The sequence below is a fragment of the Melanerpes formicivorus genome, unplaced genomic scaffold (genome assembly GCF_026170545.1).
Source record: "Melanerpes formicivorus ecotype bairdi unplaced genomic scaffold, bMelFor1.0.p_v2 SCAF_56, whole genome shotgun sequence".
Classification (NCBI taxonomy): Eukaryota; Metazoa; Chordata; class Aves; order Piciformes; family Picidae; genus Melanerpes; species Melanerpes formicivorus.
Genome location: NW_027142408.1, coordinates 2,690,276 through 2,716,162, shown reverse-complemented (window position 1 = coordinate 2,716,162; position 25,887 = coordinate 2,690,276). Strand labels below are relative to the sequence as shown.

Genomic DNA, 25,887 nt, shown 5'->3' with positions numbered 1-25,887 from the left:
CAGATTGTCCCACCTGGGCTTTGACAGCAGCATTTTGGATAATGCCTTTCTGAATGGGCACAGTGTGTCCTGCAGCCATCCCCCTGGGGTCTGCCTAAGCACTGAAGAGCTTCAGAAATAAATGTTGTCTTTTCTTTTGCATGTTTGAATAGACACCTTCTTTATCAGGTGGTGGTCGTTGTTTGGGGTTTTTTAACAAGACTTCAAAACATTCCTCAGCAGCAGAACACTTCTACATACCTAACCCAGAGGTTCAGCCTTCTCTTTAGCCAGCTTCTTTCTTTTTTTCCCCCCCTATTACTATTCTTTTTCTGCTGGTTGTACTCAGTTCCCACGGCTCGGCTCCGAGAACACTCTGTGTCCATTGAGACAAGGACTGTCTCATCCTGTGTTCTTACACAGTTAAGCTCAGGACTCAATCTTCTGGGTGCAACTGGGGAAAGCAATAAGAGAGGAAGGAGGACAAATAGCTGTCATTACCACTCCAGGAGAAGTGGGGCTTCCATTACATGGGCATGTCACACCTCCTCTGAGCACGTCATCCCTTTTCCCCACTGGTATTGCGTTTGGATGAGTCCTGAGTGGTACAAGACTAAACAACTGTACATCAAATGTCTTCTTTATTATTGTGATTCACAAGTTACCTCAGGGAAGACCTCTTGAAGAACAAGAGGCTTTAGAAAATTAATTAGAATTGGGGGAGGTTGTGGGCTGTCATAGAACAAGACAGGAAGAAGCAGCTGTCCGTACACCACGAACCAGAGACGACTGCTGGGGTATTAACAAACCTTCCCAGGCAATCTGTCAAATACTTATTGATCCTCAGGGGTTTTAATTTTCGAGCATTAATCTTCCCAACTTCCCCTTAAGTCCATTTCTTCTTGTCTCCTTTCCAGTCCATGTGAAGGAAGACCACAGGCATGCTTCCATCCGTGCCCTCTCGCAGTGAGCAGGTGGAGTTCCTGGGACTCTGCTGGGGGTCTGCACCTCCAAGGCTGCCCGTTGCTTCTGCTGATCTCTCCCCAGCTTTTCTGAAGTGAGGTGTCAGAAATGGCCAAGTGCTTCAGCAAGGACATTCCTGAGGCTGCTTAGAATGGGGAAGGACTGCCTCAGTGTGTGCCAGACTTGCTATTTACAGAAGAAACTCTGAGCTGGCTCTCTACGGCTCAGTTCTTGGTCTCCCTCCTATAATGTGACATCAAACGTCTTGGAGTCCCAGTGTCTTCCACTCTAGCCCTGACATCAATGACCAACTCTCCCATTTATAATCACAGAGATACAATTCCTCTCATTTTGACCTCACAAGCCCTCTGGGGCAAATACAGCAATTTCCTGTCTAGAATACATGCATTTAGTCCATGAGCCACAGTCTGAGGCCAGCAGATACAGAAACATTCTGATTCCATGAACAGAGGAGGTGGGAACCATTCACATACTTTGGCAGTCTTTGGTCTCAGCTCTTAAAAACAGATCAACCCCAAACACAGGAATGCAAAATGCATGGAGCAATAAACAAGACACTTTCCAAATTGGCTTTATTTTCTGGGGGGTTTTAAGTTTAAGGTCAACCTCCAATCATCTACAGATAGAAGGAGAGTACAAAAATGCTCCTGTTAGTCTGGTTTCTGACATCATCTCCAAAGAAAACCAAGCCTGCTTTTTTCAACCATCATTTCTGTGCACAAATTACAGAGCTCATTCTTTTCAGAAGGCAGGAAAGCCAGGTTTCAGCTCAAACATTAAAACATTTTACACTTGGCAGTCAGAATGAAAAACACAAGTGAAAGGCTGGCAAAAGAAAGCCCCAACAACCCCCATGCCTGAGCTGCAGAACAGCAGTGCACACTAAATCCATTAGATATGCAATGTACATATGCAGGACGTGCACATGTGACTGGAGATGCAAATGAGCACACTAGGAAGATCAAAAATAGCTGGTTTGGATGGGATCTCATTCGTTCAGCTACCAAGAATGCATGCTTAACCCAGGACTCAGATATTGCTCACACAATCATTGTATTTTCCTGCTTGGTGTTCACTTTTCAGCACAAAAAGAATTTGCCACAGGGTAAAATTGCAGGTCTCCCAGTAAATGTCCTGCAGGAATGGTGAAGTGGTGGAACAGGCTGAGGAAGCATAAGGAGCAAGGAATACTCAAAGAGAAAATTGCACTGAGTCCATGGAGGTCGATTTGCCTATTGCTAACTGTCAGTTCTCCCTCTTCTTTATCCAGCGTCTCCTTCCTTTGGAGTGAATCCATTTCTCATCTAGTGGAAGAAAATGTGTTTCAGATGAAGGCACACAGCAGGGGAAAAGCCTATCTGTACATTGGATTGGAATTATGGAAACAGGAGAAAGCAAATTGGGTTCTGTTGCAAACCTGGGCTCAGGTAAATGAGACAAACTCACCGGCTGTGGGTCAGTCCTCCCAGCAGAAGGCAGGATGTGTCACTGTAGCTGCAGGAACCCTTGGGTGCCACCAAGTGCTGTAACACTGTCAACAATCCTGTCACACAAGAAGATAGAGATGTCCACAGGTCCTTTATCCAGAAGTCTTCTAAGGAGGTTATTTTGTTTGCTGTATTTAGAGCTGATTACATTTGAAAGATGCTATGCAAAGAGCAGGCTCTAGGGAGGGCTACCTGGAGTGAAGGTGTCCAGGTGGTTCTTTGAGCTTCCTTCTTCCTCTAAAGCCAGCACAGGAATCTGTTTTTAGGACTTCAAATTGCCTTAAGTACTATAGATTAGATTCTGCTACCTTTTATTATACAGAGTGGGATATTATCTTACAAACAAATTATTTCTACTGGTGGTTGTCTCTAGCAAAGTGTAGAATCCTGCCCCTGGGGAGAACAACCCCATGCATCAGCACAGGTTAGGGGTTGGCCTGCTGGAAAGCAGCTCTATGAGGAAGGACCTGGGAGTCCTGGTGGACAAGTTCACCATGAGCCAGCAGTGTGCCCTCCTGGCCAAGAAGGCCAACACTGTTCTGGAGTGCACTAAGAAGAGTGTGGGCAGCAGGTCGAGGAAGCTTCACCTCATCCTCCACCCCACCCTAGTGGGGCCACACCTGGAGTGTGCTGTCCAGTTCTGGGCTCCCCAGCAGAAGGAGGACAGGGAGGTATTGGAGAATGTCCAGTGGAGAGCCATGAGGTTGACAGAGGACTGAAGCAGCTCTCTTACAAGCAGAGACTGAGAGACCTGGGACTCTCTACTTGGGAAAGAGAAGACTGTGAGAGCATCTTATCAATGTACATAAATATCTAAAGGGTGGAGGTCATGAGGATGGTTCTGAGCTCTTTTCAGTGATGGCCACTGACAGGACAAGGGGCAGATAGGACAGAAGGTTTTGCTTAAACTTAAGGAGGAACTTCTTTACTTTGAGGGTACCAGGGCACTGGAGCAGGCTGCCCAGAGAGGTTGTGGAGTCTCCTTCTCTGGAGACTTTCAAAACTTGCCTGGATGCATTCCTGTGCAGCCTGATGTAGGCATAGCTGCACTACAGCATCCCCAGAGGTCCCTTCCAACCCTTACCATTCTATGATTCTAATCATAACTCTATGTGCAGAGGCAGGATCCACATCTCCACAACATGCTCTTAGTTTTATTAAGGTCTTTGGCAGCTTATGCATCAAGAACTGAGAAGCCACCTAAGACATCATGCAGTTTCTTTTGAGTTACCATCTAGTGAGTGAGAATACTAAAGGTGCTACATGAGAAGAGTTTGTAAAGTAGCTTGTTTTGTGCCACAGAATCTGGATCTCTTTGGATGTCCTAAAGTTAAGTTTCAGGACATAAACAGATCTATGGGATCTTGAGGGAGCTCAGGAACATGAGCAGACATGAGCTTCCACCCTGCTGTGGGATGTGGTCAGCTTGAGCAAGGTCTGTAGTATTGCCCAGATAATTAGGTAGCAAGGCCACCTCTTGGTAATCATCCTGTCACATCCCATACTCTGAGCAGGAGACTCAAAAACTGCCTCCCTGCTGACATGCAGCTTAGGGCTGTTTCTCATGATGATGTGCTCCACAGCACTGCAGCCTTGCTTTTGTTGTGTGACCCAAGCCATCAGGTGCAGCTGGTCAGCACATCCTTATGAAATCATTTCTTAGCTAGTAAATAACCATACTGCCAGGACTCCTTTGTTCTTGCTTCTACTCACCCTAGCATGGCACCCACCCAGGGCAACAGCTTCTTACACAAAGAACCTTCCCCTTTTGCCTGCCTTCCAAACCCACTCTCCCCTTTCTCAAACCAGCAGCACCAAGCACTTTGTGATGTGCATCATTTACTCTTTGCCAGCAAATCCTCTGAAACAGAAGTGACTTACAAGCCCAGCACAGCTCTGCAATGGTTCATCTTCTGCTTTACCCAAAGAGTGCAGAGTGCTGGGAGCATGATGATTTCAATTGTGTCAGTACATGGCCCCCAACAGTGGCTCTCCATTTCTACATTAATATTGCTGACCTGCTCCAGCCACTCACTGGTTGTTGTCAGAGTGAGTCAAGTCCCTTCCTGTCCTATAGTGTTGCTGGCAGAAAGCCCCAAGCTGGAAGCACACACACAGACTGTCCTTGTCTAACCCCCACAACACTAGTTTCACTGTTTTTCAGTTCTTCTGTGCAAACATGCAGCACAAGAACACTGACCTGGTAACACACTGATCTGCAGAGAGCTTAGCACGATCTCTTTGCCCCTTTTGGAGACACCTAAGAATAAACATTTCTAATATGTGTGCTGCTGTATGCCAAAATCAAGCACTGACTCCAGGTTTCAGCTTGGTTTTGTGTCAGAATGACGACTACACAAGTCCCTGTGGCCCAGATCAGAGTAATGACTAAACAATTCCCTGTTGGGCAGATCAGCATAATGAATAAACAATTCCCTATGGCACAGACTTGCACTAAGTGCTAAATACTTGGTACTGAAGTGCTCACACCAAGCAACAGTGATTCTAACACAGAATAAATGAGGATTCAGTCCCACAATTCTATTTATACTCATTTGCCTATGTGTAAAGAGAACTTCACAGATCACACTTGGCTTTTCATCCCAACTTTACCTGTCTGTTATGAATTACTTCTAAATGGCCCTCTGAGGATACTCATCTGCATCTGATGAGAAGGAAATAATTTTGCCTCTTCTACCTTTCATCTTCCTCTTCACTACACTCCTTTTAGCTGTATATTTATGACAAGCTTGGAGCACTGTGATACAGGATGATTACAATGCACCTAAAGGAGTTCTGCACAGGAAAACAACTCTACCTGATTAAAGTAAAGTTAACTTTTGGAGCAGTCATTGGAACATGGTTTTAATAATCATGGTAATGTTAGTGATCGCTTTTTTCCCCCCAGTCACTCTGTGCTTCCACGTCATTACAGGGGCATGGATCAAATAACCAAGTAGCCAGAACCCTCCCTGCCAGCTAAGACCAGGATCAGTATGAAAGTTCCTGAGGTTAAGATCTAAATTCTGTGTATTCAGAAAAATAAATGAAAACTAACTACTTAAAGGATTAATACATAAAAAGGCTCCCTTATGGCTTAGTGTGTATGGCTGATAGATACAACTTAAGAGAGAGTCAGTGGAAGCCATCTCTGGGGCTTTTCCTGACATCTCTGGGTCTGATTTTTCTGACAGTGAGCACTCAAAATGAACTCTGTGGGTTTGAATGGACACACTCAGACCCCTTTATGACTAAAAATGCAGATGCATTTATAGAATCATAGAATTGTTAGGGTTGGAAGTCACCTCAAGGACCATCCAGTTCCAACCCCCCTGCCATGGGCAGGGACACCTCACACTAGATCAGGTTGATCATTTGTTTGCTTCCCGGTTTCCACTGCACTGAGCTGTGCCTCTCATCATCCAGCTTCATCCTAAAAGCAATGCAGAACAGGACATACAGGTGGAGATAACACAGGGCTTAGTATAAACCAAAAGGCATGAGCTTTGGTGTTTGCACAGTGCCACTGCTTTGGCCAAATGACATCTGAACAACCCTACAGCGCCTGAACATCCTCCTGCTTTCTGCCAGACGTTTCTGAAGGCACTCAGCAGCGGCTGCCTGCTGTTTCCCACACACTACATCTGGAGATCTTTGTCCTTTTAGGAACTGATGACATTTAAAGTGCAGTGAAGCGACATTGGGTCCATCCTCACCTGTGCTTTCCTTTGTTAATTGACACAATTCTTTGTTTTCCTTCTGTCACTTTGTCTGATGCTTTTTGTGACATTAATGGTGACTTCTTTCGCGGACATCTTCTGGCTGTCCCGTTTGCTCTGTCAAAGTTTTAAAAGGTACAATGAGTTCCACGCTGACAGCACAAAGAGTCACTGACTGTTGTTAGCTCCTAATTTGTGAGAATGGTTCTGCTGACCAACCAGAGTGCCTCCAGCATCCTTCACACAGCAGGCTGCTGTGCAGCCACGGTCTCATTCAGCACGGACACAAGGGGTTTATAACTGCTACAAAGGCTGTGCACATCAGGAGATTTTGTATCAACCCTTCCACCTATAATCATCACCTCTACACCTGTGTGTTATAAAAGCAGAGCAAAACCAATCTGGCTTCAGTCCAGAAGTGGAAACTAGAGGTTCCTTTTTTTCCCCTACTTTGTATTTCTTAAGTGAAAACAGATTACCCAGGGAGGTTGTGGGTGTCCCCTCCCTGGAGGTGCTCAAGGCCAGGCTGCACAGGGCCGTGAGCAACCTGGCCTAGTGGGTTTGCAACTAGACAATTTTTTAAGGTCCCTTCCAGCCCACATCATCCCATGATTTTATGATGTGATGACACAGTTTCAAAACAGCACCTAGTTTTGCCTGCATGTAAGAGCCAAACGCAAACACCTCGCAGAGAGCCAGCAGAGCATGTCCACATATTGAAAAGTAAATGAATAAACATAAAATAAAGACAGCCTTCCCGAGGCAAGCAAGTGCAGCTCTCATTTAAATTTATCCTCCTCCATAGCCTGGTTTCCCTGCTGGTTGCCATAAGCAACGTGCCCTACCGCGCAGCAAGCCGGCTAGGTCTAGCCAAGGACACACAGAAACAGGCTGCGGGAGGCAGCGAGTGAGGGGGGGGTCATTATTGCATGCCCAGTGTCTCAAGAGACAGCCTGTGGGGTAAAAATGCCCAGCAAAGCAGGCATCATTTACATGGTAACAATGCCAGGTGGAATAATGCCCTGGTAAACTTCCACTGACGTGAGCAGAGGGCACACGTTTGTCTGAGAGCAAAGCCTGCTGCTTGGCTGATCTCTGCATTGCTTCACATTGCTGCGGCTCTGCTACTCATGCTCCCTTGCTCCCTGTCCCTCTAGTGCTCCTCTTCATGTGAGCACTCTCCAAAGGCTACAAGTCATGAAAATCAAACCAGTGTATTGTCAGCCACAGTCTGGATACCACCTTTGGCTTTGGGGTGCCTGACCCATTGCCTTCAGTGGCATCAGGATTCCTTTCAGCAGCAGCACCTCAGTGGTTTTGACATTACCCTCATAGGAGGATACTAAGTTTTCCCAGATGCAGCCCATGCCAAACCTTGTCCCTCTCAACATCACACACTGCACCCTGTCACATAACCAGTGGCAGGGGTAAGGCAGTGGAATGCTTTGGAGCTTGATGCCTGAGAAATCGAGACACAGAGAGGTAGAGCAATTGACCCCCTGCTGCCCCACAGGCCGATGGCAGAACCCAAGCCTCCTGAGAGCTCTGTGTGCTGCATCACATTGCATGTAGAAACAGAAGTAAAACTGTAGTCAGGGTGAATGTTCACATGAACAAAATGGGCACTTTTCCAGGTGGGGGTGATAGTCACACTCTGCTCTAGACACCTAAACTTTAGCTGTGCAGATTGGAAACCTGCTGACTGTACACTTCCCTGATCACTCAGTGAAGAAACTGATTGAGAATGGCAGAGCAGAGCTGGAGCCTCACTTAGGTACTGCACTTTCACCACAGAAAAACACATTGGTTTTCCTCTTGAGTAGGAGAAGTTTAGACAAATTACCTCCCTTTCTTAGACACCTGGATTAGAGGTGTAGAGTAATGTCAGTGCCCTACTTAGCACCAGACTTCATCTTTGCACTGGGTTGCAGCAGTACAGATCCATTTTACTGCATGCATCTTAGCCAGAACAAGGCAGCAGCCACAGGGCTCCAGGTCAGGACCCCACAGGTCACTGAGTGCTCCCATTACAGCCAGCACTCTCACAATGAGCCAATTTGCCAACGTTTCCCACAATGTCTAGCACAGAAGTGATTTTTCAATTGCTCACAACATTAGACAAACAATTCTCTCCAGCAGTACTTCAGGCATGCACTGTAATTCTCGAGGGTGGCCAAGTGTTCTTCAAATTGGATTAAAAATTGCGTTAGTTCCAGCCAACCACATCCAACCTGACCAATTAATTTCTCCCTGTGGGCTAGTGGCTATGACAGGCATTTATGGTTTTCATTTACAGCAAACCCATGGCTCCAGGTGTCATGCTGCTGTAGAATGTGTCCCTGTTCATCAGAGCTGCAGGTTCTTGTGGGAAGATACAGCAGGACCTGTGCCACTGGGGAGTATTGCTGTACTACAGCAGTACAGAAGATAACACAGTGGAAGTATAAAGCAAACACTCATGTAGCAAAACCTTGCTTCTTAACAAATGCAAGGTGAAGCTCAATCCAAATCCCCTTTTTCACTTGCTCATTTCCCCTGGGATAAAATTGGCCTTTCCCAAGGATGTGATTCCCAGCAGGGAACAGCTTCTCCTGGGATGGGTGTAGTGGTTCCACCACACCCCAGGCTGAGAGGTCTTCCTGTTGAGAAACCAAGGAAGCAGTAAACCAACCACAGCTTTTAGATAACTTCTGTCTGCAACAGCTCAGCAGCTACCACACAGAGAGGGCAGCAAGTGGGAACCTGTGAGAGACAGGCAGGCAGCGAGGACAGCAAGAGTTTGGGCTTTGGTCTAGCCCCAATGCCTTGGGTGTTCATGTATACTATTACACTGCACATGCAACATGTAGGTGAGGGGGGGAAGAGTGGAAGAACTGATCCAAAGCCCTACTAAAGCTATTGAAAAGACTCCCATTGAATTCTTTAGGCTTCACATCCAGCCTTTGGTGACCCAGGGTTCATGCAGTGCACATCACTTCAGCGAAACAACAATTAAGGAGAGAGCCCACCCCCTTTCAGATAATTCCTCTGAACAGTTTGCACAATAACTGCCACAGCTGGACTGAGATGGAAAAAAATAAGCAGGGCTTTGGGTTCTTTATTTTTTTGCTGTCACAAACGTGTGTGTTACTCTGCTGGCCGAATAAAACATCGGTTCGGTGGCCATTCAAGCGTGAGGCTTTGTCAAAGGCTCAATTGTGCCATGGCTGTGGTGCAGCCATTTCCTCTAATCCCAAAGCATTAAATACAGTTTGACTGCAGTGAGGAAGATTGTCACAAAAATAAGGCTGACCTGGTTGAAGCTAGTGCTGAGCATCAGGGAACACAGTCATGCTCTTACCTCGGCTGTCCGGAAGCCGTTCTGCCTCTGGGTCATAGCTCCCGTGCCATGGACCGCAGGGTTTGCACACTGAGGGCCACAGTTGTTCCTCTTCTCAATGTTCAGAGTTCCAGTTGTGGCTGATGCTGTAGCTGCACCTGTCTGGGCTGATTTCCCATCCTCCAGAAGACCTAGCAGGGACACATGAAACTATGCAGTTAATGCTAAGGAGCAGTTTGTAACTGGCTCTGGATTCCCCACGTGTTTGGGACAGCACGGGCTGTGGAAGGTGTGGTACTGGAGTGAGAGCAGTCTACCTCTTTTTGTCAGCCTTGTACTCACACTTCACATCATTTGGCCTTTCTCCTACAGCCCCCTGCCCTGTGAAACACTGGATCAGAAAAGATGGAAAGCCAGTGAAGGAGTGCAGCACACCAGGAGCCTGTTTTGTCACCTGCACATTGCCACTGGCTTCTCCACAAGCACAGCTGCTTGCATGGCTGAGGCTTTCACTAAGGACCCAGGTAGGCTCATTTATAGCAAGCTTTATGTTTAAATAGGGGGAAAAAACCCAAACAAACAAAAAGAGCAGATTTACTGACTGGAAACACAGCTCCCAAAACTGGAAGAAGCAGCAAGGAGCCACAGATACTAAGTGAAAAATGAGGAAAAGCAATCATGGCTACTTGAAGTGTCATCAAAACCTTGCCATGAATCAGGTGGGAATTCAAGCAGAGTATTCAGGGTATTAGGAAAGGATGCAAAGCCTCAGAAAGCTGTAAGGGAAGCTGCTTTATCAGTAGGAAGCAACATCAGAAGCAGCAAGCAAAGACTGATAAAGCTTCAACCAAATATTCAACCTCTTGACACTGAAGATATCTAAAAGTTGGGCAAGATTTCAGCCGAAACAAAAACTAGTTGCTGCATTTTCCTCAGCAGTCAGAAGATGGTGTTAGAGTTTTCCAGAGATGGTTTAATTTGTAGTGGTGTTAACTAATAGTAAGAAGAAGCCTCATCCCTGGAGGTGCTTGCAGCCAGGCTGGATGTGGCTGTGAGCAACCTGCTGTAGTGTGAGGTGTCCCTGCCCAGGGCAGGGGGGTTGGAGCTGGATGATCCTTGAGGTCCCTTCCAACCCTGACAATTCTATGATCTGCTTTGTGATAGAAAACATTTTTAGCTGAAACTTGGAAGTATTACATTATAGCTCATTTTAAAACAAACAAACAAACCCCCAAGCCAACAGCACCAAGCCAGCAGCACCAAATGAAAACAATAAAAGGAAAAAGGACCCATGTCAAATCAAGTCAACAGCAGCAAAACCAGGAAACATACAAACAAACCAACCCTGCCACTTCAGTTTCTGGTAGCTGCCTTTTTTTGTGCTACAAACAAAACTTGATGCCCTCCCATTGAAATCTACGGACAACTCCCCTTAAGGCAACTCCCCATACCTCTCCTGCACCTCCCAGATCCCACACCTCTTTGTGTTTTAGGTCCCATCACTGTGCAGTGCCAGATGAGAGGCAGACAAATGACTGGAGGTGAAGCCTATAAATGATTTGGTGCAGAAGAGCCAGGGGCATAGACTGATATCCTAGACAACATCAGGGAGATGGAGAGGCTGTTAGCCACCTGAGTCAGAGCTCTAAGCCAAGAGCCCCACTGCAGTCCACCACTTCACCCTGCAGCAGAGCTGGGAGAACGAGCTTGAGCACAGCTTTCACCAGGCAAAAGGCTCCAATCATTACCTACTAACTCGCTCCATTCAATCTTGGATGCTTCAAGCGCACATGAATGACGAATTTTTCCTTCTGTGGAGTCATCCTGCTAAATTACTTTCCATCATGTGTCCCTTTGGCCATCTGGCCTCTTGCTGAACTGTCTGGTGAAACAGCTGTCAGCTGAAAAGCCACTTTTGTTATTCAGCACAATTGCTCATTTACCAGGCTGTGTTGCATCTTTCAGCCTGGCAGAGAGCAGCTTTTCTTGCATCCATTGCTGGATTTGAATCCTGAAAATGGCATCTCTGGGGCTTTTGTTGGTTGGTTTTGTGGTGGGGTTTTTTTCCCTCCCTCCCTCCTCTGTTAGTTTGCAGCCCAAGCATCCTGATTGCAACCTGCCTTGCAGGGGTCAGACTTTGCTTGGAATACTTCTCAGAAATTATCTAGATATCACTATCTGAGCCTTCCATTAGCACTCTGTGTGTGTGTATACATATATATATGTATAATATTTGTGACCTAGTGGTCAAAAAAGCAAAAAGCTTTTTACTATTTAATTTTATTGTGAAGTATGTTTCCTATTCCTAAGATAAGAAACTGTTAGAGAATTCTTTTCCACTGGCAAATAGTTGATTTAGAGAGTGGGCAACAGTTCAAAGACTTGAGTGCAGAAACAACAGCGAGGAGCAGTGGAAGCAAGAGCACAAGATTTGTTGGCAATTCATAAACCAAAGCCTAGTTTATAGGCTTAGAGATCTGGCACAAAATGCTGACTGTAAAACAGAGACATGGTATTAAAAAAACCCCACCAAAATCTGTTAGGAAAACTCAGTTTAGGAAAGATGTTGAGATGCTGGAAGGTGCCCAGAGAAGGGCAACAAAGCTGGGGAGGGGCTTGGAGCACAGCCCTGTGAGGAGAGGCTGAGGGAGCTGGGGTTGTGTAGCCTGGAGAAGAGGAGGCTCAGGGGAGACCTTCTTGCTCTCTATGACTACCTGAAGGGAGGTTGTAGCCAGGTGGGGGTTGGTCTCTTCTCCCAGGCACCCAGCACCAGAACAAGAGGACACAGTCTCAAGCTGTGCCAGGGGAGGTTCAGGCTGGATGTTAGGAAGAAATTCTTCCCAGCAAGAGAGATTGGCTATTGGGATGTGCTGCCCAGGGAGGTGGTGGAGTCACCATCACTGGAGGTGTTTAAGAGCCTGGCTGAGGCACTTGGTGCCATGGTTTAGTTGATTAGATGGTGCTGGGTGATAGGTTGGGCTTGATGATCTCAAAGGTCTTTTCCAACCTGGTGAATTCTATTCTATTCTATATGGTTGCTTTTAAAATAGCCAATGTCTTTGCATGGCTGTTTAGGGTTTGCCACAGGACATAAAAATGGAAAAGTTAACTTTCTCCTTCTGTACAATCTGGAGTTTACAAGCTGGCAGGAGTGAGGATCTTGCCTCAGAGCCATTTAACCCAAGATAACAATCCATGTATTTATATCACCCTCACACTATGGGTTCAGTAAATAACCTCCTCAGCCTTCCACTGGAAGGGGCCTCCAGAGAGCATCAAGTCCAACCCACCTGCCAGAGCAGGACTACGGAATCCAGCACAGGTCACACAGGAACACATCCAGCCAGATGGGGCTGGAAAGTCTTCAGAGAAGGAGACTCCACAACCTCTCTGGGCAGCCTGCTCCAGGGCTCTGTGACCCTCACAGTGAAGATCTTCCTCATGTTGAGGTGGAACCTCCTGTGCTGTAGTTTATATCCACTGCCCCTTGTCCTGTCCCAGGGTGCAGGCTGGAAGGGACCTCCAGAGCTCACCGACTCCAACCCCCCTCTGCCTTTTATTGAAACTCCCCAAAACATAAAACTTGTGAAAATGTGGACATGGACAAAAGCCCCACTCCAGTTATTGAACTTTACAAATCAAAACTACAGAGGGGCCCCTTGGACAGCTGGGCATGGTTCACCTTTCCCACAGTTTAAGAAGGGCATTTAAGTAAGACCAGCTTTACAATTGTATCAATAGGTAAGGCAGAGAAAGCTACCTGAAATCAGAGCCACCTCAATACAAACATGAAGACCAGCAAGACAGGATGTACCCTATGTGGAGAACAGCAGCCATGTCAAAGGTAATAAATAAACCCCCTAGAAGAGGACAAAGAGAAGAGAACATAGCAATTGTTGCTACCAACACACACAGAACAAACCAACCAAAGGCGCTGCTGTGTTTGTGTAGCTCACCTGGAGAGCATAAATCAAATTAACTCTGAGAGCTGCTGCTACTCTTAATGAATGGTTGAAGCCAGTGCTGAATGTTCAGGCTGCTAGCAGACAGCAAGTTTTTCCAGTCTTTCTGGGATAACCTCCTGCTCTCCCTGCTGTAAAGGGAACGAAAAACTCAGCGCCTCCAAGCAAGCATCAACGTCGGGTTTTAGAAGGGAGGCTCTGAAAGCATCAGCGCTCCTGGTGCCTTACTGCTCTTAAAATGTCTTTATTAACTAACCACAGTTGTCATCATCGTGATTCTTTGCATTTCAGGCTATTAACTGATGTATCAATCCCAGGCTGGAGGTGACCAGGGAGGAGAGCTGGGCAGGGAGAAATTTGATAAGTTCAACAAGGGCAAGGGTAGAGTCTTGCACCTGGGAAGGAACAACTCCATGCACCAGAGTATAGGGTGGGGATGGACCTGCTGGAGAGCAGGGAAGGGGAAAGGGACCTGGGGGTCCTGGTGCATGGAAGGATAACCATGAGCCAGCAATGTGCTCTTGTGGCCAGGAAGGCCAATGCCATTCTGGGGTGGATTCAAAGGGCTGTGACCAGTAGGTCAAGAGGGGTTCTCCTCCCCCTCTACCTTGCACTGGTGAGGAAGCATCTGGAATATTGTGTCCAGTTCTGGGCTCCTCACTTTGACAGTGAGCTGCTTGAAAGAGTCCAGCACAGAGCCAAGAGGATGATTAGGGGAATGGAACATCTCCTGTACAAGGAGAGACTGAGGGAGCTGAGGGCTCTTTAGCTTGGAGAAGAGGAGACTGAGAGGTGACCTCATCAATGGTTATAAATATGTAAAGGGTGAATCCTGAGAGGCTGGAGCCAGGCTCTGCTGGCTGATGCCCAATGACAGCACAAGGGGCAATGGGTGGAAGCTGAGGCATAGGAAGTTCCATGGAAACAGGAGGAAAAATTATTTCCCTGTGAGGGTGACAGAGCCCTGGGACAGGCTGCCCAGGGGGGCTGTGGAGTCTCCCTCTCTGGAGATACTCAAAACTCGCCTGGATGTGCTCCTGTGTACTCTGGTGTAGGGGCTCCTGCTCTGGCAGGGGAGTTGGACCGGATGAGCTTTCGAGGTCCCTTCCAGCCCCTGAAACTCTGTGATTCTGTAAAGAACAGAAGTTCTCTTCACAGGAGAGTATGAAGCACTCCTTTGTGAGAGGGGAGGAAATTTCTGCTGATACTACCTGACTCAGATTTTCAACCAGATTTTAGTATAAAGATTCTCTGAAGATGGGGAAAGTGACATCATGAAAGTAAAACTGGAGGAATAAGCAAAAGGGTGTCATGGATGAGAGGTGGCACAGAGAACCAGGGTAAAACGAGAACTGGAGGGGGCAGTTTGTGCATGACTAAAGATAAAGGTATGGTTTCCTCCAGGCTGTTTGCTAGACCTTATCTATGCAGGAGAGAGCTGAGATATATGTGTGTATATATAGAAAAGTTATGAAGAATGGGAGAAGGAACCAGACAGCAACACTTAAGGTTAGCCTTTCATTATCAGGACTACAGGAAACTTCTCAAACCACAGAGGGCACACAGGTTGGTCTGCCCAGATTTCTTTGCATAGACCTCATCTGAAAAGCAGTATCTTAGCAAGATCTAAACTGAAGTGACTAACACAAATCAGCAGTGCTGCAAGAACTAATGCTGCCACGAAATCTGGAAGGAATCTGAAGCCTCACAGTACTGAAGTGAAGTTAATCTTACCCAAAAGCCTCGGACCTTTGTGGAGAAAAAGATTCTGTGTGTTCTTGCCACAATATTCTCCTGCCTGATGAATTCTGACCTAAATCTGCTACAGAGCTGAGCCTGTACTGCGAAGCCTTCGCTGTCACTTGCTCTGCTGTTGACTAACAAGCACATACTTGCTTGAAGTGGCTTGATTAGTATGCTGAATGTGTACCTGTGGAATTGACTGAGAACAAACCAGCAAGGTTTAATTTTCTGGTTCAGCAGCACCTGGTTTTATTTATCATGGCTGTTGTCTCATGAATAATGCCTGAGATGCTGGGTTAGAAAATGCCTGCACAATGGGATCCTGCACTGTCAAAATGGACTCAGAAAACTCACAGTGAAGAGAACTGAACAATGCTATCAGAACCTGCAGCTGCTTCCAGAGCAAATACATGTTTGTTACCACCACTGAGTTTCTTGGGTTTAATGCTCCAGAGCAATGCTAAGCACGGAGTGCACTGCCACACCTGCTCTCTATACCTGCCTTCCTGACTTGAAACTAACCATGTTTAGGAAAGCTACACATCTGCAGGCCTGGGTGCTGAAGAAATCATACACAGCATGCGCCCTGCAGGAGAGGTTGTGACACAAGTCAAGTTTAAGTCATTTCCTCCAAAGCAGTAGCCTCAGGGATTGAGGCCAGATGCTCAGGAAATCTGCAATAGCTTTTTTTCCCCTCCCTAACAAGAAAGAATAGAGAAACTTTCAGACACAGCAGAGCTGTGTTTATAACCCAGGATGAGGGATCCAGAAGATGTGCAGAGGTAGGGCCTGCTGCAGGCAGAAAATGTCACCAGAAGCAGTGTTTTGTGTTTATCGAATCAGCAAACACAATAACACAACAAATTGGCTGCCTCCATGTTCAGAGAACCCAGAATGATTCATCTTAACTCTAGTGTGATACCAGCTGAAGCCAAACAACCCAAATGTATCTGCGCCTCCCACAAGCTCGCTATCAGCCACTGCTGCTCTGTGGAGCATTTCTTTAGAAGTGCCACAGAAAGGGTAAGAGGAGATCTGTTGTCCTCACAGGAAGGGCTCCACGCTACAACAAAGCTGCCTCCAGCCAGGCAGGGCTGAGCCCCAGCATGCAGAGGGAAGCAGTGGGGAGCTGAGCACCTCCCTCTCTCCATCAGATGTTTATTTGAACTCAGCTCTACCTCCAGCACAAACAGCCTGTTCATTCTTTGTTTAGGAGGAATCTGATTTGCTTCCAGTGCTCAGGCACTTAGGAGATGACTAAGAGGGAATTCTCTGCCCCTAATATCCCTAACAGCAGAAGGCAAATCAGCCTCTCAGATCCTGATCCAGCCATGGTTTTGTCACACTTAGGAGCCTTGCAGAATGATGCTCTTCTGCCACATTAGGGAACTCAATGTCTAACTCTCAGTACTGAAAGAACTGTCTCACAATGAAGATATTTGATGCTTTTGAATTACTCTTTGCACACTGGGAAAATTGGGAGACCAAGAACTACGTCTTGCAACACTTGCCTGGCCCATTTGCTTATTTGCCTGTTTCCTCTCCCTCATTTTTGAGCATCAAAAACCCAAAAGCTCTCTGGATTTCAAAACTGCTTTTATTATTGCAGCTTTGAAATGAGGCAAGAGGGTCCCCTGTGTCAGGGAAAGGGAACCTCCAAAACTAGAAGTTAACTTGCACATGCATAAGTCAGCACAGGATAAACAAGCTCTGGAAGTCTGATCAGATTTACTATGCAGAGTGAAGCAGAGCAGAGTGAAGCAGAGCAGAGTGAAGCAGAGCAGAGTGAAGCAGAGCAGAGTGAAGCAGGTTGGGAAAGACCTTTATAATATGAAGATTTCTACTAGAGAGTATTCAAAGATTCTAACAGACAAGAAGAACACAAAGTGCAGCCCTGAAGCTGCAAACTTTGATGTTCCTCACATGGCCTAATTTCCCTGTTCAAAGCAGGTGCTAAATCTTTGCACATTGGTATATTTTGATTCCAAATGATGCTACAGAATCATGGCACAGCTGTCCTGTTAACAAACTTTGGCACTGCTGCAACCACATCTATGAAATGAAAGGTAAAAGTGAAGTGTGTATGCACTCCACAGTGACAACTTGCAGCCCTCTTTAACACTGTGTGATCAGCTCACAGCTCAAGGCACAAAGCTCCAGAAGCAAGGAAAGGGGAAACTGGTCTGAGCATGAAGGGAAGATAGGAAAGGTAAGCTTGAAAGAATTGCAGTCAGGGTGCAAGGGAAGGACCTAATGGCAGAGAGACAACAGAGTTTGATGGATTAGAATAATTTCAGTAACTGGAATAGGAAAGAAAGAATGAAATTTCACTATGCTGTGGAGTAAGAATTGGCAACATTTTGGAAAGCAGTGAAGGCTGAGCACATTTTGTGCCTCAGAAAACCACGAGACAGAATGCATTAAGCAACTTACCAGCGCCATATGATGTGCCAGGAAGAGATCACTCAATCCTCCACAGTGAAAAACTAACACACAAATAGCAAAGCTCTGAAGTGCTTTTCAGAACACTGTTTGAGAAGGGCAAGCAGTGCAGGGACCTGCTTCTCCACATGCAGTGGTACAGGATAGGTTTCAGCAGAGCCCAGGAAAAATTCACCTTAAAAATTATACCCTCCATGCACAATACTTTGTATCAAGACATCTAAGGCTTATTTCCAGTCTGACTCTTTCCTTAACATATGAAGACAGACACTCCCATTCCAGGGAAGCACAGTGCAAGATGGAAAACAAGCAGCAGGCTGCTGGCTCGCTCTCAACCATCCTTCCCACAGCTGTACTCACCCTGTTTGAAGACAGGTTCTTAACTATGGCTTAGATTTGTAGACATTCAGATGGCCTTTCCTTCTCCTTCAGGATTTGGCAGGGAAACATCACTCATGAAGTTTCAGACTAATTTCCAGCATGGAAATGGGAAGTACTATCATCACTCCAATCAGCCAGCTAAACACGTGGGATTTGAAGGTGAGTAGAGAGGGCAACTTCAATTAACCACCCTGAGAAGCAGCAATAATGTTTAGGCAGGCTAAGCAGAGATCCTTATGAAAAGCATCTAAATGCACATGAAAGTTGATCTGAAATGACTCTTCAGTTTTCAGCAGCTGGAAATTGAAGCTGAAAGTTCCAGACAAGACATCAGGCATGGATTTTAACCAGTGGTTAGCTACTGGTCTAACTTACAAAGGCTTTGGCAAAGTGTCAGCCGCTGGAAAGCTGTAAATTAAGTCTCAGTGTCCCAAAGATATGCTCCATATGGGAATTAATTCAGGATAGGTCCGTGGGCTGCATGCCCAGGTGACATTGCCAGCCTTACAGTCTATGAAAGGACACTGATGACTTCAGTGGCTTATGGTGTGGCTGCCATCATAAAACGCCTCAAGATGTCCCTACACATGTGAAAACATTCTAACTCACTGTCAGCATTCATCCTCAAGTGAGGGCAGTAGCTGTGTTAAAACCTGAAGTCATCAGCTGGTTAGCCATCTGCTAGATAAAGCCCTGAAGTGTTGTTCATGTTTTCCACAGCCAGAGTAAAGATTCACCAAGCTCCTGGGCAGCAGCTTCGTGCAAGTGGCAGGATTTCAGACCTCCAGCACTGCAAGTGCTTGAAATGATTCTGATGGCCCAGCTGAGAGATGCCAGGAGTCTACAAGAGCGACAACTGCAGCACGGGGACAACATGCAGATGAAGCATACAGATGCAGAAACACCACCACATGCATTGCCAGGAAACTAGGGAAAGAAAACCCAAAACAACCCTTAAAGGATTCAGTCACTCAGCACAAGACTGGCTGATTATTTTGCACTGCAGTAGCTAGCACCCACATGAGCAGGCTAGACTGAATCCAGCTCTGGGCCCCTATTACAAGATAGATCTGGGACATGATGGAAGGTGTCCAGAGCAGGGCCACGAGGATGAGCAGAGGCTGGAGCTGCTCTGCTATGAAGACAGACTGAGGGAGTTGGGATTGTTCAGTGTGGAGAGAAGAAGGCTCCAAGGAGACCTTACTCTGGCCTTCCAGTATCTGAAGGGGGCTACAAGAAAGCTGGGGAGGGACTTTTGAGGGTCTCAGGGAGGGATAGAGCAAAACTAGAAATGGGGAGATACAGATTGGATGTTAGGAAGAAGTCCTTCCCCATGAGGGTGGTGAGAGCCTGGCACTGACCTGTTTCCTGCATCATTGGGAGACCGGCAGGAGGCTTCGCTCAAAGAGAATTCTATTTTCAAGTCCTAAGTTTTGTACTGTGGATTCCTAAACTGGGAAAGGTAGGATTGAACCTGGCCAGAAAGAATGAATTCATTCCTGAGGAAAAGAAACTAAATGTCCTCAATCAGGATAGGAGGCAATCAATAAATTAAGACACACCTGTCCTGGACCAAAACCACTGCTCAGGTGTCCTGCACAAACGCTTTCAGATGCTCTTCCTTTCTTGCCATCCCTCTTCCCCACTGCCTGCTGCCGAGCCAGAGGGCAACAGCTCTTCCCATAGTTAACAGCAGCCCTTTGGCTCTCAGTAACTGAGACATTTCTTCCATGAAAGACTTGAACACACCAAAAGGTTTTTTTTCCCCCACTGGAAAATCATCTGGAGAGAAGGTTACAAACCCTCTTTCCTGCAAATCACCTCTGTTGATGCTCAGCAGCCTTTCTCCTCTCTGGTGCTGTGACAGCTAGGAAAGCCTGTCCTACAAGTCAAGTGTTCAGGCATATTGCATTTGCAGTCAATCTATTGATCAGTGGGAAAATGATTACGCTGGGGGAAACTGTGGGCAATCAGTCCTGGACTACTACACTCACTAGACATTAGCTAGATGGGAATTAATGAGAGACTAAGAGGCTTGGTGGAAAAGTTTCACAGTCTAAGTTGTTATGATTTTATTTGTTTCCACAGCCTTTGCAGTGCTTGGAGAGAGTCTTAGAGGCAGAAAGTGCAACAAAGAGGCTGCTGAGGCAGGAGCAGGCAGGTGGGTGTCAGAGCACAGAGATCCTGCTGTACCCATATGATGCACCAGGCAAGGTCATCCCTCTGCTTCTTAACTTAAAATAGATATTTATTAAGATTCCCCTGCAGTCCAATTGATGAGAAACCATCTGCTGCATCAAGTTCTTCACTGACAGCCTGCTGCTTGCTTATTTATTCCTGTTGAGCTTTTCACTTTACATACACCTGGTAAATGAAAGAGCAGATAACTGCAGCTGTGGTCCAAGACAATTCTTGTTGTTATGGCAACTGGGGTTCTCACAGCCCTGCTTCCTTCCAGTCCTCCTACTGTAAAGGATGGAAAAAACGATTTTCAGAAACTTCTCTATGAAAGGTTACCACTGGAACCCTGGAGGCTGCACACTGAGGCTTGACCAGAGCCTAGCTGCAAAGATGAGCCTGGTCTGTAAAACTTCCTACAGTCACCAGCAATCAGAAACTAGCAGAGCAGCAGCACTTGCCTGGCATTCAGCCCAAGAGAAAAGAGCAGGAGTTATTCATAAATGCACAACTGAACTGAGGGCAACTATGCAAAACAAACTCTTAGCCAGCTGCATTGCTAGGCAGGGATAACATTCCTCCAGTATTCCTCCAACCCTCTTTATTTTCCAAAGAGCTCAGCTCTGCTCCCATTTCATAGCTATTTGGCAAATGTCTTCACGAGGGGATGAACTGATCCCAAATACTCAGCTCTGGTGAGGCCACACCCAGCTTGGGGCACCTCAATACAAGAGAGATGTGGAGGTGCTGGAGCAAGTGCAGAGGAGGGCAAGGCAGCTGGGGAAGGGCCTGGAGAATAAATCTGATGAGGAGAGACTGAGGGAGCTGGGGATGGTTAATGTGAAAAAGAGAAGGCTGAGGGGAGACCTCATTGCTGTCTACAGCTACCTGAAAGGAAGTTGTGAGAGGCTGCTGCTGGTCTCTGCTCACAGGTAATTAGTGAAGAACAAGAGGGAATGGCCCCAAGCTGCAACAGGGCAGGGTTAGACTGGACATTAGGGAAAATGTTTTCCCATCAAGAGAGGTCAGGGAGGGGAATGAGCTGCCCAGGGAGGTGGTGGAGTCACCAAGCCTGGATGTGTTTAAAGGTGGTTTGGATGTGGTGCTTGGGGGTATGGTTTAGGGGTGAGCCTTGTAGAGCAGGGTTCTGGGCTGGACTTGGTGATCCTGAGGGGCTTCTCCAACCTGAACATTCCTGTGATTCTAAACTGGCTATTGTATTCCTGGCAGATCACTGACTGGAGGTACATTTGCTGATGTCATGAGCAAGTTTGTCTCCCGAGCGAGGACTCAGAGGAGCCCGTGTGATAATGTTTTTCTTTAATACACATCAGGAGAAAAGATATTGAATAGAAACAGTGCAAAGTACAGGGAAGAGAAAAAAAAATCAGTTGTCTTTGTTTTTAAACCCCTTAGCTGATGCTGTGAGTCAGGTAATGAGAAAAAAATAAGCAAATGTTTGGTTAGTTGAAACACTGAGAGAATAAATCCTTTGGCAATTGATGGGCAGCTCTTCAGTTCTGGCACAAGGGAGTTGTTTTCCACTTGGCAGCCACCTAACTTGCATTTATTTGCATTTCAGTAAGAAGCTCCAGCCAAGCATGGGCTCTTACTCTGCTGGTCACTGTTAGGAAGCACTGAGGAGAGATCCTGTCCTAAGGTGTTTGATTGTGAGGTATCTGATCACAAGGCAACATGCTGCGTTCTTTACTCTGAGACCCTTTCCAGTACAGCAGGGAAGAAACAACTGAGCAGAGCAGCTACCAGAATCACTGGAAAAGGGACAGAAAGAGAACTGCCTTTAAAAAAATCAATCAATAAAATTAATTAATTACATGCATTTTACTTTTGTTTCAGTTGCTGTTGACCAGGATTCTGAAGCACTCTTGCTACTGTACCGGTTTCTGGTAGGAAGTTGTGCATCTTGTGTTGCAAACCTAAACACATATCAGCCAGTTATCCCAGTGGAACACAGCAGGCTAAGCAAACATGATCCAACACACCTCACAGCTCCTCTGCAGTTAGTGTTAATTCAGCCTTCACCCTGCAGTTTGCTTGTAACCCATGGTGTGTAACCCATGGTGACTGCCCTGCGGGCTCACCCACTCCTGCAGGTCCTTGCTTCCCAAGAACGCCATTATTTGTGCCAACACTTCCACAGACCCTCTGAAGAGAAGGTGATTTGTGCCAAGGGCTACAAGGATCAAGGAAGTGTTACCAAGCAGAAATGCAGTCTACTATTTCCCCCAGCTATAGCCTATGCAGGAGCTGAATGGTCCTGCTATGGTCCTGCTCTGGCAGGGGGGTTGGACTCGATCTTCGGAGGTCCCTTCCAACCCCTAACATCCTGTGAGAAGTTCTTTGCTCACATAGTAACGGATGTTCTCAAGAGAGGCTGCTGTATTGTATGGCTCATTGAGAGTCTTTCTCCCCCCTGAAAGCACTCACTCACCCTGTGAACAGTGTGTACGCTTAGAGTCCGGGGGATGTCCTTCAATTTCACCACCTACAGTGCTCCATGAGCTCCTTCATTGCTTCTCTTCAGCAGTTCACCCTGTTCGTCACTGTCAGAGCCCTAGCAGTGCACAGCAGCAAGTTGCTGCTGGCTGTATTTGTGGTTGTCTGTTTCATTTTATCTTATATCTTGTGTGCAACATCCTTTATTAAAATGAATGCAAACAAATGAAGTAGGGAAGTGGAGAAACTTTCTCACAAAGAATCCACTGAAATAGGAAGAATCTCGGAGGGGTGAAGGGCAAATTCTGAAACCTGACTTTCTTTTTAATTTAACATTTTAGCTTTTGAAAGACTTCAATGAAAACGGAAATATTTGGCTACACAAAGAAATAGGATTCCACTGAGAGCAGGCACAGAAAGCTAACGGTGCAGGCTGACAAAGAGAAAACCTGGGGTGGGCTGAGATTCCTGAGATTACTGTACAGTACTTACTAATCCTTTCCTCATCAGTGCTCTTGCTGATTCTTTATACCACACAATCCTCCTAGCCCTGAGTGATTCAGCACTCCTTCCATTTTGATGCCCACTGTTTGGTGTTAGTTTTTATCCCCCAGTTAACTGAAGCTTGGTGACAGTCACAGCCACCTCGTTTATTGTTTTCTCCTGAAAATTTTCCTTCATCCTGCCTCCACTTCTCTGTCGTCACAGCACAGCACCAAGTTATTCCAAGTGAAAAATGACAACCAACCTCAACCTCTTCTCCCCAGCCACCTTTGACCGGTTCCCTGCTTCCTCAGCTGCCTCTTCCCTTTCTCTATCACAGTTACAGAAGTTCCCTGCCTCCAGTCATGCCAGTGTCATATCCCATCTCCTCCTCTCTCCCTCTGCTCTTATCCCCCCATCCCCCTTACTTTTCCTTTTGTCTCTCACTCACGTAGTTCTCATTCTTCACAACAAAAGCATGTTTTCCTCTTCGTGTCCAAACCCATACTTGACCTCATTTGCTCCTCCGGTTGCTCTTTCCTCTCCCTTTCATCTGTAAATTCATTGAATTTCTAGTCCCTGGAGTACCTCTCTGCACTCCTTTCTTTCACTAACTCAAGCCTTACTCTCCAACAGCTCTTAGTGAAGTACTTTGTGACTTTCAGGCACTAGCCCGGACCAGTGTGCATTCCTTATGCTGTTGTTGCCAACGCTGTCTCGGAGGGTGAACCCCACCCTCCCTGAAGTCCTGCTAGTGCCTCCTTTGTTCCTACTAGTTTGTCCTCTCCTCGTTCCCTTCCTCACTAATCTCTTCTGCAAGGTTTTCTTGGAGGTTTCTCTTGCCCTAATTAGTCTCTATTGTATTTGAGTGTCATCCTCTCCTCCTTATCTCTGCTGTTCTCTGCAGTGAACATAAATTGAATTACCACGTTTCCAGTAGGAGTATTTGCTGATCTACCTCTTTATCACCTCATACTTAATATCCAGTCTTGGGCTAACTGGCTTCTGTTTGTGATGTTTAGGCATCGACTCAAAGTAAACAGGGCTCAGATAATGCCAAGTGTGGGTAGATAGCTAACACTCACCGTTTAGCCTTTATTGCTGGAGACAAGACTGTCACCTGCCATTCAAGCTTACAGCACAGGATCATCTTGAACCTCTTTAAGTGTCTTCTATGATCTTCTTCAGCACAGCATTTCGTATCCTAACCCACCTTCACATTCTTGTCATTTTACATGCTACAAAGCCTTTCTTTAGCCTGCAGGAGTACAATATGACTCTTTACGACTTCTCCCTCCAGGCAGCATTTCCATCAGCACAGAGTCATCACCATTCTGTTCCAGGTGGCCTCTGATGCCCACCTTTTGTGAGTTTTCACTCCTACACTTCCATGATTTCTTTGTGGTGCTTTGTAGCTTGCTACAGAAGCCTGCAAAGCTCTCTCTTTTCCCCCAAAGCTGCCTATAGGCATTTCAGTGCTTTATATGCAGCTTATAATCTGTCTGGGGCAGTGACCTGTTCATGCTGTGTTTGTGCAACACCAAGCATGACGAGTTTCTGGACCTAGACTGACATTTTTAGATACCACCGTAATACACAGTCCTGAAAACATTTTAAAGCTCACAGCAGAGCAGAGCGCCTCATGCCCCTTTCTCCACGTCTGGCCCTGCTGGAAATGCCTCAGGTGCAAAACCAAGCAAGAGTGTAGCACCCGGGCAAGGATGGGCAAATCCAAACCGGTAGGTCGGCTACAGGTGCAGCCCACCATCTGCTCAGGTTTCTGTGCATCATCCTCACTTGAGGCAGCGCTGAAGGAGGCAGGCATATCACTACCGCTTCCCTATTTTAAAATGAACTTTAAACCTAACCGACTTATTTCGCAAAAATAAAAGCTACGTGTTCCACAGCAAAGAGCCTCAAAGAGCAAGCTCTCTGCCCTTCTGGCGACGTTATTACACAGCTAGTAGCATTCCCATGCCTTCTCTCACGACCCAGCACCACCGTGAGAACGTCTGTGGACGCTGAATAGTCTGACTCGGAGCCGGGGGCCGGCGAGGGTGCTGGGGTCGCAGAAAGACGGCGTCAGAAGAACGGGCAAAGCGGACAGACAGGCGGACACACCCCCCTCCAGACTCTGCACATCTGTAGGCACACGTGTGTGTGTGGCAGCCGCCCCGCTTCCCCTGCCGGCTGCGGGGCGCCCCCGTCTCAGCCGCCGCACTCACCGTGGCGCGGGGCGCCCTGCTCCCGGCCGCCGGCCTCGCCGCTGCCGCCCTCCTGCGGCGGGCCCTCGGAGTCGGTGTTGGTCAGCCAGGTGGATTCGGTCTCCCTCGTCCAGCTCTCGTAGTAGCGGGGCTCGATCGCATCGGCCCTGCTGCCCCCGCAGCCCATGGCGGGGCCCCGCTCACTGCCGCAGCCCGGGCAGCATCGCGCCCCCGGCCACGGCTCCCCTGCAGGTACCCCTCACGCCCTCCAGCCCATCGCGCTCTTCACTGACCGGCTCCTCCTCGTTCCCGGCGTTATTATCTCCTCCAGCCCTCCCCCGCTCCTCGTTGTCCCCTCCCCTTCTCCTCCCATCACCCTTCCCCTCCTCTCCCACTTCTCTCTCCAGTCCCAGCGCCCCGCACCCAGTCGTATTCCGTGCTTGCAGGGCTCCTGCTGCCGGCGCTTGTGCGCACCGCAGAGCCCCGGCGGGGTGGCTGGGCTGGCAGCCCTTCCTCGTCCCTTGGCTAGGGATTTGTACATGCAGAGCT

General features: G+C 47.1%; 1 protein-coding gene across 1 annotated transcript; it reads right to left on the bottom strand.

The window, feature by feature from the left end:
- Positions 1 to 595: 595 nt before the first annotated feature.
- BAALC (BAALC binder of MAP3K1 and KLF4) lies at positions 596 to 25,645 on the bottom strand. The gene is made up of 5 exons (XM_068161200.1): positions 25,360 to 25,645; positions 9,510 to 9,679; positions 6,167 to 6,286; positions 2,410 to 2,506; positions 596 to 2,267 (listed from the first exon to the last, which is right to left on the bottom strand). Exons 1-3 carry the CDS (start codon positions 25,523 to 25,525, stop codon positions 6,182 to 6,184), a joined length of 441 nt encoding a protein of 146 aa, XP_068017301.1. The 5' UTR covers positions 25,526 to 25,645; the 3' UTR covers positions 596 to 2,267; positions 2,410 to 2,506; positions 6,167 to 6,181.
- Between the last annotated feature and the right edge of the window lie 242 nt (positions 25,646 to 25,887).